At 40.3% G+C, this 15,067-nt stretch overlaps 1 protein-coding gene across 1 annotated transcript; it reads right to left on the bottom strand.

Moving 5' to 3' along the window:
- Positions 1 to 11,371: 11,371 nt before the first annotated feature.
- On the bottom strand, positions 11,372 to 11,753 carry LOC148021261 (large ribosomal subunit protein P1A-like). The gene is made up of 2 exons (XM_087698229.1): positions 11,512 to 11,753; positions 11,372 to 11,471 (listed from the first exon to the last, which is right to left on the bottom strand). Exons 1-2 carry the CDS (start codon positions 11,751 to 11,753, stop codon positions 11,372 to 11,374), a joined length of 342 nt encoding a protein of 113 aa, XP_087554355.1.
- Positions 11,754 to 15,067: the final 3,314 nt, after the last annotated feature.

The following is a 15,067-nucleotide window of genomic DNA, read 5'->3' as shown; positions in this document are numbered from 1 at the left end:
AAATGACCACAAACATGGAACAAACAAGAGCATGTTTATGTGCACTACCTAGAAACGGCCCTTGTACGTATGCATTACATGTCTAAAATTGATGTGGAAGAACTTCACTTGATTCCATTATACCGCATTGAGAGTTTACCAAAAAAGTATGGAGGAAGTACAAGAGCACGAGATGTAAGCATAAGGATAAAGTGAGTTTCACAAATAATGGTTTGACTTGAGAGCTTCAATAGCAAAACTTGGAGCTCAACTAATGACTCTTGACGAATGATGTTTATTATGGACTTCTAGAAATGATTAAATGTATGTCGCTCTCACTTCCCTATGAGTGCTCATGATTGTACAAAATGTTGAACTACTAGAACTAGTCCAATTTCACCCTCTGTTGAACAAACGTCTCATTGAGGAGGAATTGCACATTGCCAATCAATTGGGCCAAGGGAATGTGGTGCTCAATATCACCACTTGTATACTATTCTTTGTAAAAGTTCTACAATTTCCTTTACACTATATTTAAATACGATCCCAACTTCAACAAATGGCTTATTCTTACAGAAAGTAATACTAAATCATAGCTCATGCACTTGCATGTATATAATAAATGTATTGCAATTGTTGTAGATAAATAACATTTTACAAGAAAAAACAGTGCATACCACAATAGCAATACCTCTACAATGCTCTGAAGCATTGCAATCTTTTTTGTGCAAGAGAGAAAGTGAACTATGAATCAACAAATCATGGGATAAAAAATGCAAAAGTTTTAGTTCATAGTCAAAAAAAATTATTTTTAAAACAATAATCAATTGCATGTCCTCTCATGTATTATCAAGTGAATGCAAGACAAATAGGTGACAAGTGGTAAGCTCGAGTCTAAAGAAGATGTTAAGAAGCCAAGAAGCAACAAAGCAAACAATTCCCAATGAGCTCAAGAATGCAAAAAATATTGAAGACACAAGAAAGTGCAGGGACATTAAGAGCACACAAGAAGACAATCAATATCAAGAAGAATCTACCTTGGCATCCACTTCAAAAGTTATCAACACTATCAAAAGGATATGTGAATTGCCCCTCCAAGAACTCTAAGTCTTATCAATGCATATAGTTCTTCAATGACAATACTTGCTATAATAACAAGGCTCATGCTTCAATCATTTTGGCTCAGCATTCAATTTAAGTACACCCCAATGCACTAAGAGTGTGAAGATATAATCATTCTCTTGTTTAGCATCTCAATCTCTAATACATTCGAATCACATTTATAAGGTTAAAAGCTTCATTATATGGCACTTGTATAGGTATATTCAATATAAAGGAGGGGGGAATTGAGAGAAATAATCATGCATTCATGATCAGGGCACTGTACTTAGGGGTCCTAGGGTTAGGAATGCACAATAGCCTTGATTAACTAGCTCTATCTCTAACCGTCTAGCCCTTCTTTGTGATTCCCCCACATTCACTCAGGGCTTGTCAAAGGCAACACATACCTAAGGAGCTTGTATCTCCCTAAGTCACTTACAGTATCTCTCTCAACTTCTCACTCATGCTACTACAATCAATGATGTAAGCAAGGAGGAAGGGCACTTAAGAAATAGACTAGTCTTCTCCAACCATGACAAGGAGACTTTGTTTTTCAAATTTACTTTGCTTAGGTACAATGCTTTGTCTAAATGGCATCTCCCTATAACCTTCTCCAAGTAAACTTTCCTTAACATCGATAATTCTTTATGTAAGCGACCACCAAGATCCCTTACTTAATCAATAACATGACTATATGACAAGAACCAATGGAGCTATTCTTTAACCAAATAATACCTAAGTATGCATGTGCACTCACATATATCCACCATTAGAATTTACCAATCATCAAGGATACCAAGAATGTTTTTTCTTTGGGTATGCATGATAGCACTCATAGGAATTGGTATGGTGTCCTCATCTTTAATCATTTCCACTCCAAAAAGGATCAGAGATTTGATGGGATCATTTCTTTGCTAGTGTTAGCTTTTCTCTTGGGACAATTAGGATGCGTGCGTGCGTGCGTGCGTGTGTGTGTGTGTGTTTGTGTGTGTGTGTGTGAAGAAGGACTATTCTACCATGGAAATCAATAAGAAAACTAATGAACTGAACTAAGAAAATATAAGGAAATAACATGGAATGCTTCAATCATGTCCATGCCATAGACATCTTCCATTATACCACAGCACAACATAGCCACGGAAGCTAAAATTAATATACAAGAAACAAAGCTTGGTACTCACCCCAAGATGGTGATGAACAAGAAATCTCTAAGAAAATAGTGTAAATGTCAAAAAAAGCCCCCACATTAGCTCTTCTGCCCTTTTATAGTAAAACCTAGTACCATCATGGCTAAGGTATTTACATGGTTTATTTTGGTAAAGGTAAGTGAACTAATGTGGCTAATTTGCTTCATTACAAACCATCCCTTCCCAAATATGGTTTTGTCCTCAAAACTGAAGATAATGGGGTGATAGACAAGTCATTAATGAAGCAAATCATGTCAATGAAGATCCAGAAGAATGCGAAAGCACTTTCCATGAAGAAATCTCATAATGAACCTGAAACAGTGAAATGACTGCTCATTGTCCAAACAAGGCTAAATTCGTAAAACTGCCATAACTTTGACTGGAGTATCCAAATTGAGTGTTTGAGGTAGAAAAATGAAGTACACAACCTAAGGCATCGGCCCATACATTAAAACTACTTTTTGATGTCATTAAGGCAATTTAATTCATGACAAAAAAATTCACAGAGCAAGTTGTCCACTATCTTGTAATTGCAATAATCCCACTATTTTGAAGGAATCATGAAGCCTTAGAAAGGATGATTAAATATGCTAAGGAATCAGTATTGCAAGCGTTATTTACAACCCACTAACAACGAAAGTCACTGAAGTCCAATATGCCTCCAAGGTCAAATGGATATCCATCAAAATAGTCATCACAACCATAAGTTCCCTCTGTAGAAAAATATATCCCACCATTGCCTCCCGGGTAAAATGGAAACAGGAAAGTATCCTCACGATCCCCCGGATCAAATGGGAAGATAAGGCCATCAATTGAGAACATGTCATTTGAAGCCATAAATTGGTGTATGGCCTCATTAAGCTCCTTTACATGTCCCTCTTCAATTACTACATTCACTTGGTCATTAGCATAATGTAGGTTAGAAAGTTGGATAGGCATCATGATCAACTTCGAAGGATTTGTAAGACTATCCATCTTGGACTATACAATCCACTTTCTCTTCAGCCTCTTCAGCTTCCTCTTCATTATCCGAAAACTCTATAACCAACATCACTTTAGCATTCCTTTTCCTGCATATATCTTTATGATTAGAAGATATTGGTTCAGCACATCTATAACATAAGCCTTGTGCATGTAATCCTCTAGTATCATCACTGGTTAAGTGTTTTTCTCAAATAACATCATGCTAGCCATTATGGCTATCATACTTCTCATTATAAAAATGGTTTTCCATATTCATGACCATGCTCATTTTTGCTAGCATAATGTTGATGTCCAAGAAATAGTTGATCATAATGTTGATGTCTAAGAAATAGTTGATCATCATCGTAATATTGACTATGGGGTGGCTAATCATCATAGAAATACTGATCAACATGCTGTCCATGTTCACTAGCATAATGCTGCTCATATCCAAGACCACAATCATATACATGTTGCTACCCATTCATGTATGACTGTCCATTTGTATGCATATCAAAAGAGTTGAAACCATTCTCAAATCCTTGTGGCCTTCCCACATGATTCTCATTCATGGAAGAGTGCTCAAAATGACTGCAAGGGTGTCCTCACTTTTGGGGTTGACCATAAACATAATGATTAACATGTTGTTGCTGTCCAAAAATATTATGACCATCACTTGCATGCTGTAACTCAATGGAGTTCTCATCACTATCATATGCATGTTGTTGGTCATACCAATGCTCATTGTACTCACGATACCTTGCATATTCTTCATAATCTTCATGATAGGCATGTTGTCTGTTTACATAGTATACTTGTTGTTCCTGCATACCTACTCCAAATACATAGAAAAATGGTTGCTCATGTTCCAAGAATAAGAGCTCTGGCATATCTCCAGGCATATCTCCATCCAAAATCTTCATCATCTTATGACCAGATTTATGATGTTGGTTAAACCAACCATGGAGACTCCCACCCATATGTAAACAAGTTCCACAAAGATCGGAACCTACATCTTCAGTGTAATCCAAACAACGATATTGATCACCTACAATAGGATATATTCGATAGCCATCATAACCACATCCAACATGAAGAACTTTTGACTCTGACCATTCATGAGATCTTGCAATGTGCACTGAGATAACCATCCTTGGGAAGGCTGTTGAATAAGGTGCTGTTGAGGATGGGTTTGAGGATGGGGCTGATGGGACTATTGAAGCTGAGCCTATGGTTGAAAGGGTTGGGAATGTGGTTGCTATGCTATACGATGATGGGGCTATAGATTGGGTCGTTGAACAACATGTTCCTACATAGGAAATGGTCGAGGAGTTTGAAAATATGGCTATGGTGTTGCACCTGGCATCTATTGTGCTAATACCATTGATTAGTTGCATGAATACTTTGCTGTTGTACAGTAGATTGAGGTATCGTTTGTTGCTGCTATGCTGCTATACACCAAGCATTGCAGCCTACTGTTGTGGTGTAGACTGTACCACATGCAACCTAGATGTTGGCAAGTGTCTACTTGAAAGTGGCTGAGCTTGAGGCTACTGCACTTGGACTTGAGAATTTGGATGCTACCCAACACTTAGAAACTTGATGTAGAGATGCAACTGAAGTATAAGCACTTTGTTGCTGAAGCCCCATGAAAGTTCCTCCCATCATATGCTATCGTGCATGTTGTCGTTGTGCTGAACCTTGTTGAGAATATTGTTAAGACTACTATCAATATATAGGAGGCTACTGTAGGTCTATAGCTCGGAGAGCTGATTGGATGATTTACTTGTAAAACAAGGCCGACCAAGTTGCATACTTTGAAACCTTTATGGTAATAGAATTTCCTTGTGATATAGCCCTATACAGAATGGCATCTTTTAGTTGCATCCCTCATGCTCACTGCAACAGACACACCTTTGAGCTTTAGTGTAGTTAATACAAATCTGAATAGGATGAATCCTGCCTATCTTTGCATATCTGAATAGCATGCTTGGGGTGACCACGAGCTTTTGTATAAAGTATTCCCTTCAATTCTTAGATATGCATGCTAACCATTGAACATAATCACATGTTGTTTTGTCCCAGACCATTTGATCTTATGCTAAGGAAATTGGGAAATGTTGAGATATCGAGCTCCACTCGTGATACGCCAGGGTGACCGTTGTGTATTTATGTCACCGACTTGTCAGTTGCAAACGCGGTTGGTACACCGCCCATGAATAATAGCTACATGATAGCTATCCTTATCTACTCTAGTCCGTGGCTCAGTTAGTATGCCACCTTAGTTAGTTGAGTTTGGTTTGAGACCCATATAGAGGGTTCTTCTATTTCTTTGTACTTGAGTTCTTTTGGCTTACACAACTAAGAAGAGGAAAACTGTTTTCAGCCTCCACCCTTGTGTGTATTCCCCCATTGTGCAAGCAAGAAAGCTTCAAGCGAGACTCCTTCCTTCTCTCCCACAATCTTGACATGGTATCAGAGCCTTGTTCGTGGTAAGGAGCTCAAGAAAGCAAGCCAAGCTCGTGGTGTTCTGGTAAGAGGAGCAGTGTTGCTTTCATCTTCTGTTTTGGGAGCAGATCTCTGCAGGTAGCACAGCCGGAAAGTGCAGGAGTGCATTGTCTTAGGTTGAGACACCCTTTGCGGTGAAGCAAGAGGGCAGTATATGCTGCGGGCAGGGGCTTTAGCCCTCGACGACCTTGTTTTTTTGATTTGAGGCCATTTCGGGGCCTGTTTTGGAGGCGGAAGTTTTCTGCACGCACTCAAGAAGAGGCCCAGCTTTATGCTGTGCAGCCACTGTTCTACAGGTCGGTGAATAGTTACTGTAAAAATTGCATTGTATGCTTGTGCGCAGAGACATTGGGAGTTACAGAATCATCCCTGTTGCCTGTTGATGCAAAATCATCACTAGGAAGTGATTGTGTGGTAAAATACCACTTTCGCCAGTTTTGCAGATTTGCCTTTGTGAGGCTGAAGCTGTGCTGTTTGCAGTGATAGAATTTTTTGCAGTGTTCTGTAATGGCGTCTGATTCTCTCTTACAGATTGTCACTGAAAAGCTTGACAAGAACAACTTCCAAGCATGGAAGTTTAGAATGACGAATTTCCTTATGGGAAAAGGATATTGGAAATTTGTTGCAGGAAATGAAGAAGAACCAGTTCTTCCTGATGTTCCCAATCAACAGCAAATGCAGGCATTTAAAGCATGGCATGAGAGAGCCAGGAAAGTTATGTACTGGCTGTCTATCAGCATTTCAGACTCTATGATTGTGCATATTCAGGATGCAAGTACGCCAAAGGAGGCATGGGATACTCTGTCAAAGATGTATAGCACAAATACACAAGCCAGGAAAATGCAGCTCAAGCAAGAGTTGCACAATGTGCAAAGAGAAAATATGAGCATCAATGACTACCACATGAAGGTGAAGAAGATTGCAGATGCACTTGCTTCCATTGGGTCGCCAGTGGAAGATGATGATTTAGTTTCTGTGACCTTGAATGGTCTAGGAAAGGATTATGCACAGTTTCGGACATCCATTTCAGTTCGTGAAAGATTTCCTGATTTTGAGGAGTTGATTGCTCTTCTAATTTCTGAGGAGCAAAGAAATGGTGGTGCATCTTCTTCAGGAGGAACTTCAAAAGAAACTGTCTTCTACTCAAATGCTGGAAGAGGTAGAGGCAGAGGTAGAGGAGGCCGATTTGGAGGCCGTGGTAGAAATCAGAATATGCAGCAAACTCAAGAAAACCAGTCCTATGGAGGAGGACATGGTAACTCTAGAGGCAGGGGGAGCCAAAGAGGTCGTGGTGGATGGCAAAGAGGCCAAAATGCAAACAGTAATGTTGAATGCTACTATTGTGGTAAAATGGGTCATATGGCTAAAGACTGCTATAAAAAGCAGAATGACATCATGAATGGAAAACTGCAACAAGGAAATTATGCATCTTCTAGTAGACAGGGTGATGACAGAAATGAGCATTTGTTTATGGTGCAGCACATGAACAATTCTGTGACAAGTGCAGAAGAAAGCAACGATGTGTGGTATGTTGACTCAGGTGCATCAAACCACATGACAGGTCATGCAGAATGGATGGAGGATGCAAGGAAAATGGAAAAACCAGGATTTGTAGAGACTGGTGATGATACTGCACATCCGATTGTGCAGATTGGAAAAATTCCTTTGTCTATGCAGGATGGGAAAAAGAAATACCTGTCCGATGTATTTCATGTCCCGAATATCACCAAGAATCTGGTTTCTGTTGGTCAAATGGTTGAATAGGGCTTGCAGGTCAGATTTAATCCTCATGGATGCTTTGTTGAGGATATGAAAAATAAAGGTTGCTTGATAGCAAAAGGAAAGAAGAAGGGCAGAATGTTTACGTTGGATGCAGACATGTCTGAATTGAGTGCAGCAATGTTTGCACATGGGACCGGTGTAGTTGCAGATATTGATATCTGGCATAAACACATTGGTCATGTTAATGTACAGCGACTTAAATCAATGCAGGCCCAAAATATTGTTGCAGGATTGCCCAAATTCAAGGTTGCAGAAATGCATAAGGTATGTGAAGCCTGTCAGTTTGGAAAACAGGCAAGGAAACCATTTCCTAGACATGTTCAAGAGAGTGAGAAGCCATTGGAATTAATCCACTCTGATGTGTGGACTACTAAAGCTGCATCTCTTGGAGGCTCTCATTATTTTGTCACTTTTATTGATGACTATAGCAGAAAAGTTTGGGTGTATTTTATGAAAAAGAAAAGTGAAGTTTTTGGGCATTTCAAAACTCTTAAAGCTATGGTTGAAAAAGAAACAGGCGTGCAGATAAAATGCCTAAGGTTAGATGGAGGGGGAGAGTACCTCTCAAATGAGTTTGCAAAGTTCTTGCAGGAGCATGGCATAAAGCAGCAATATTCATGCAATTATACCCCACAACAAAATGGAATTGCATAAAGGAAAAACAGGCATATTGGAGAGGTATCTCGTGCCATGCTCAATGAAAAAGACTTGCCAGATTTTTATTGGGCTGAAGCAGTTGCTACAGCAGTCTACATAATGAACAGGACTCCCACTGCAGCAATACATTGAATGACTCCAGAGGAGAGGTATAGTGGTAGGAAACCAGATATTTCTCATTTGAAAATTTTTGGTTGCATTGCCTATGTACATGTGCCAGATGAGTTGAGATCCAAGTTGGATCCAAAAGCTGAGAAGTGCATCTTTATTGGTTACTCTCTGCAGCAAAAAGGGTATAGATGCTATAACCCTTCTACTCGTAAGTTTACAGTGAGCAGAGATGTTGTTTTTAATGAGATGAGTAGCTGGTATAAACCAGTAAATGTGATTGATGATGTAGATGCACAAAATGGTAATGCTGCACAGAATTCACAGCAGCAGTCACAAAATATTAGTGGACCTGGAGCGTCCTCTAGCAGTGGTTCACATTCTTCGCCATGGACAGGCAGATTGAGATCAGGAGAATCTTCTCAAAGTAATGTAGATAGTGGTATGCATGTATCACGAAAAGGAAAAGAGAAGGTTGATCAGCCCATGTTGGATGTGAATGTAGGTCACTCTTATGTGGATGGTGAACCTAGTGGCTCAGAACAGAGCATTGCTGATGAGTTGGGTATTCCTTCTATTGTTACACCTGGAGTAAGGAAGACCAGGGATGTTTTGAGAGCACCTGGGAGTGAACCTACTTTGCGCAGGTCTACGAGAGCTAGGTATCCTGTGGATAGGCTGAAATATGATGGATTTACAGCCATTCACTATGCATATATGGTCAAAGTGATACAAGAACCAGAACCCACTTCTTTTGAGGAAGCCATGGGAAAAGAAAAATGGGAGAAAGCCATGGATGAAGAAATGGATGCCTTGGAAGCAAATGCTACATGGGAATTGGTACCTTTGCCTAAAGGTAAAAATGCAATTGGCTGTAAGTGGGTTTATAAGGTGAAGCACAATGCAGATGGTTCTGTGAACAGATACAAGGCAAGATTAGTAGTCAAAGGGTATGCACAAACATATGGTATTGACTATGAAGAAACATTCAGTCCGGTTGCAAGGATGGCAACCGTAAGAGCGGTCATTGCTATGGCTGCATCAAAGGGATGGTCTTTACATCAGATGGATGTAAAGAATGCCTTCTTGCATGGTGATTTGCAAGAAGAGGTCTATATGGAGCAGCCACCAGGTTATGTGCATGATGTTCATCCTGAGTTTGTTTGCAGGTTGAAGAAAGCCTTGTATGGCCTGAAGCAAGCACCTAGAGCATGGTCTGACAAGATAGGACAGTATCTTGTCACTATTGGCTTTCAGATTTCCAAGGCAGATTTCTCACTTTATGTGAGAAAAACAGAGAAAGGTATTATGCTACTTGTCATTTATGTTGATGATTTGATTATGACAGGTGACAGTGATGAAGATATCCTTCATGTGAAAATGCTATTGAAGCAGAAGTTTGAGATGAAGGATTTGGGAGAGCTGCGTTATTTCTTGGGCATTGAGGTGATTAGATCACCAAGTGGGATACAGCTCTTGCAGAGGCAGTATGGATTGGACATGCTGTCCAAATATGGGATGAGAGGCTGTAAGCCTATTTCAGTTCCTTTGGAGTAGAATGTGAAGCTGAGCAGAGATGCATGTGAGCTTCTAGAAGACCCTACTATGTACAGACGCATAGTAGGAAGTTTGATTTATATGACTATTACCAGGCCAGATTTGAGCTATGCTGTTGGATTGGTAAGTCAGTTTATGCAGGCTCCAAGGAAACCACATTTGGATGCGGCTAGACGCATACTCAGGTATGTGAAGTCCACATTGCAGTATGGACTATTTTATGAGACTGGGGTTCAGATACAGTTGCATGGATACACTGATGTTGATTGGGCTGGTAGCATTTCTGATAGACGATCTACCAGTGGATATGTGTTCTCTTTTGGGAGTGCTGTAGTCACTTGGAGCAGCAAGAAACAGCCTACAGTTGCCTTATCGAGCACAGAGGCTGAGTACAGGGGTGCAGCAATGGCTGCATGTGAGGTAGCTTGGTTGCATAAGCTACTTTATGATATGCATCAGTCTACAGATGGACCAGTTGTTATTTATTGTGACAACATGAGTAGTATACACTTGGCAAATAACCCAGTCTATCATGCTAGAACAAAGCACATTGAGGTGCATTATCACTATGTGCGAGAGAGGGTTTTACTAGGTCTTATTGATCTAGTTTATGTCAGCACAGAGGATCAGGTAGCTAACATATTCACGAAGGCATTGGGCACAGAGAAGCTGCGCAAGTTCAGAGACCTGCTTGGTGTGCAGGAATTGGGATTGAGCTCGAGGGGGAGTGTTGAGATATCGAGCTCCACTCGTGATACGCCAAGTTGGCCGTTGTGTATTTATGTCACCGACTTGTCAGTTGCAGACGCGGTTGGTACACCGCCCATGAATAATAGCTACATGACAGCTATCCTTATCTACTCTAGTTCATGGCTCAGTTAGTATGCCACCTTAGTTAGTTGAGTTTGGTTTGAGACCCATATAGAGGGTTCTTCTATTTCTTTGTACTTGAGTTCTTTTGGCTTACACAACTAAGAAGAGGAAAACTGTTTTCAGCCTCCACCCTTGTGTGTATTCCCCCATTGTGCAAGCAAGAAAGCTTCAAGCGAGACTCCTTCCTTCTCTCCCACAATCTTGACAGGAAAGACAGCAGCCTCAAGGCACTGCGTATTCCAGATTTGATTGTAGAGTTGGTTGTGGTGGAATTTTCTCTTTCTCAACATCATGCTTGTTGGAGAGTTAAATACTGTAGAGCTATCATGAAGCTTGATAAAGCAGTAGCAAGATGAGCTGCTCAAGTATGCAAACTATGTACTTTATGATGAGCTAAAGAAGAAGACTCAAATTCAGCACCTGCTTTCCTCAAAATTTCCTTCTTTAAGAGAACTTCTGAGAGGCAAGGGTATGAAAGCAAATGATGCTGCACTATGCACATGTGAGCAAACAGAAACTCTATATTCCTCTAAACTTCTAACAACACTGTGTACATAAAAAATATTTCCATGTACTAGGCTATGTATACCAAGTCAAGTGCATATAGGTCGTTTATACATTGCTGAGTGAAAAAGTGCAGAACCAAAGAAAATTGTCTAATCAAACAAGCTAAACCCCATTTCTTCGTCACTCTCTTCCTTTGGTTCTTCCTTTTTCTCTTCCATATGAGCAGGTGCAATTGCACCACCAACGCCCCTTAACGCAAAGGGAAAGCACCACCGATGGTAACAGAAACTCACCACCACTAGAGCCAATGTTTGTGATTAGGTCCTCCACACTTCTTTTCTCAAGAAACTTGGCAAACAATGCAGGCCAGTAAGAATCCACTTGAACATTAGCCTTCACTAATGTTGCAAACTTCTCAGTCATGATGCTAATGTCATTGTCATGCAGGATAAGAATTGCGTAGGATGTTGCTGACAGGCTGAGAATACCATCTGTCCACCGATGCTTCCTATGATGAATGAAATCTTCCATGTTCAAGACATTTATAACAATATATATTGTACTCAAGCCCATTTGCAACATGAACATTGCTCATAGCCTTTAACATGATGTTCTCAACCTCTGCAGGGCTCTGGCATTGCATGTAATGTCATTTTTGTATTTCCTCTTGAATTCTTGAACAAAATGATTTATCATGTGGTTATCAAAGTCTTCTCCTCCTAGATGCGTATCACCAAGCAAAGATTCCTTCTTTGACAGTCAGGAGAGACACATCAACTACTATCTTCCTATGCTTCAATTGCTGTCCTTTTAGCCCTTTCTCAACATGGATTGGTACCAATTAAAGGCTATAGAAATACTGGCTGTCATGAACTTATTTTTGAAAAAGGTTTGCCACATCACATTTGGCATCCAATGTCTCATCATCAGATGTTGAGGATGTTGAAGATGACAATCTTAGTGATGGTGAAGTTGGAGATTCAGCAAGTCCTAATGACCGCAAATCTGACCCTCATGGATGAGAAGCAACAAGTAGTGAAATGATATTCTTACACGAACGTGCATGAGATTGCCAGGAGATTGCTTGCATATTGCTCAATCTTTGATATCTGCTACTCAAAAGAATGATTGAACTTTAGAAACATATTCTTTATGTAGTGTCCAGGTTCTCTGATGAATGTGGGCATGACACCACCTATTGTCAACTGTGGCTTATTACCTTGGGCCTAAATTTCAGAAAGAAACCTAATGCACCATAGTTGCGAGGTTGAAAAGGATATGAAAATCACAAATAGTCCAAGCTCCTAATCCTTGAATTGCTAGAGCTCAGTGTCACATGAAGAGGAGGAGGATGATGGAGATAAATGGACAAACAAATGTTGATCTATAGAAAATCGAAAGAAGATGGAAACCTAAACGATCAAAACAAAACAGGAATGAGAAATTAGAAGGCCATTGTAGATGCCGTTAGAGATATAGTAATGATGAAGATTGCAATCCTAATCAACACAAAACGCGTTGAATGGAAGCAGGTCTGATGCTCTTGCCGTTTGAGATTTGATCATCCACAGCAGGTATGGAGTCTTTAGGCACTCTCACAACCAAGATGTCATCATCGTATGTCGTAGATGTGTCCTGGAGCTACGAGCCAAACATCGAGCGGAACTACCATGGTGGAAGATCTAGTTCATCAAGGATGGCTCTAAGCCTTTCTGCTCCAAAGAAGCAAACCTTGCTTACCCCGGGAACAATCTCGACGACCTTTGCTTGTACATCCTCAAGGTCAAGGCCATGCATGTGGATGGTGAAGGTAAAGCATTCTAGTGACTCTTGGATCTTGATAGGGGATTTCGAGTCAAAGGGAAGCTCCAGTACAATGGTTGAAGAAGGCCTTAGAGGTTGGGACTTGCATGTGCACAACTTGTTGCCTGTGGGGCAACAAGCAAGATTGAATGTGCGATGGGGTCTGCAGCTTTATCTAGATTCTACTCAATGGCAGTGGAATAAACCTGGCATCAGATTGCCGTAACTTCACTTTCAAAAGATTAGCCTTCTTATTGCTTCTGCTTCAACCAAGGCATGTAGTCCACCACAGAGAACATCAAATGTTAACATTAACAAGCTGGGCCACAGTTTCCATCCAACCTAAGGAAGTTCACGAGCTATCACATGTAGCAGCACTCTATGGCTCTATGAAGTGGAAACTTCATTTGTTGTATGTAGAGAATGAGGTTCTAAAGAAGGCTATGGAGGATATGAAGTCCCAATTTAAATAGCATAAAAAGATGCAGGACTGCCAAGGCTGCCTTCTGCCTATCCTTCATCAACGTTTGAAGCTGCCTCCTTGTGGACACCAATTCTTGTGCTGGTATGATGCCTTTGAAAGCTCTACAACAAGCTACACAGTTGAAGCAAAACCACCATAAATGGTCCTTGTAGGCAAGCTTTGTTGATGAAGAAGCTTGTTATGGAATACCTTTATAGGATAGAAGCCATAGAATCAAGGTAGGAGTAGGGTTTATCCATGGAATCCATGAAAGAAAGCTTGAAGAAAGAGAAGAAACCCTGTCTTTCAAAAAAGTAACTTAAGTTTGGTCTCCATTAAAGATTGTAACCTTCATTTTGTCCATCTTACCCTAAAATTTGGTTAAAAATTTGGTGAAGACCTGCCAAAATAGCTGGAGCCCGTCATTATCCACTAGTTCATGCCAAGAACCTCCATCTTGGTCATAGTTTGTGATAGATCTCAATGTCTGACACGGTTATGAAGGAACTAACTCCTGTGACAAAATTTAAATTATGATTTTCACTCTCTAGTCACTACAACTAAATCTAATGCATGAAAATGACTTCTAACAGAATCTAAACTAATGCTCTGATACCAATGTAAAGAAGGACTATTCTACCATGGAAATCAATAAGAAAACTTATGAACTGAACTAAGACAATAGCAAGAAATAACATGAAATGCTTCAATCCTGGCCATGCCATAGACATCTTCCATTATACCATAGCACAACGTAGCCGTCGAAGTTGAAATTAAGGTACAAGAAACAAAGCTTGGTACTCACCCCAAGATGGTGATGAACAAGAAATCTCTAAGAAAATAGTGTAAGTGTTAAAAAAGCTCCCCACATTAGCTCTTCTTGCCCTTTTCGAAGAGCACCCTGCCACGACACGAATCAAACTACGAACCGGCTAGGAGAGGCTGCAAATACATCGCTGGCCACAAAAACCTGCAAGAAAACTCTCCTTCTTCTCACCAAGAATCCATATCCTCAAGATACACAAGAGGAAGGCACATAAGAAATTGGACAATTCTTCCATCCTCACCTTCTTCCTCTTCCTCACTCTCCATTAGATTTGACAAAGGAGCACAAGAGAGAAAAGCAAGAACAAGAAGGCAACTGTTGTGCCAAAATGAGAGAGAGGGAAATGAACCGTGACAAGAGAAGATAAAGGAAGAGAGAGGGTGTAACCACCTCAACCTCCCACCTCCCCAAATCCCACGGTTGCAACCACCTCCTTTTCCTTTCTTGAATTATAAAAATTCAAATTTTCATAAGGTCTAAGGACCTTTCAATTTTTGGAATGAGACAAAAGTGTTTGACCTTTCCTTTTCCTAGCAACATTTTTTTTAATGTGAGCCTTTTTGGACTACACATTCTACATTGCTTCATAGACAAATTTTGACAAAGGGGTACAATTGTAATGAGTGTCATCATTCCTCCCCCGCTTAAGTGTGAAGCGTCCCCACGAACAAACTTGAAGAAGAACCACGATCAACACTTGAAAAAGTCTTTGTCTTCATCTTCAATCTTCAACCTTCATTTCTTTTCTTCATC

This window comes from Lygodium microphyllum, chromosome 18, assembly GCF_053477565.2.
Source record: "Lygodium microphyllum isolate KBCC chromosome 18, Lygodium_microphyllum_v1.1.10, whole genome shotgun sequence".
NCBI lineage: Eukaryota > Viridiplantae > Streptophyta > Polypodiopsida > Schizaeales > Lygodiaceae > Lygodium > Lygodium microphyllum.
This window is presented reverse-complemented; position numbering and strand designations above follow the sequence as displayed.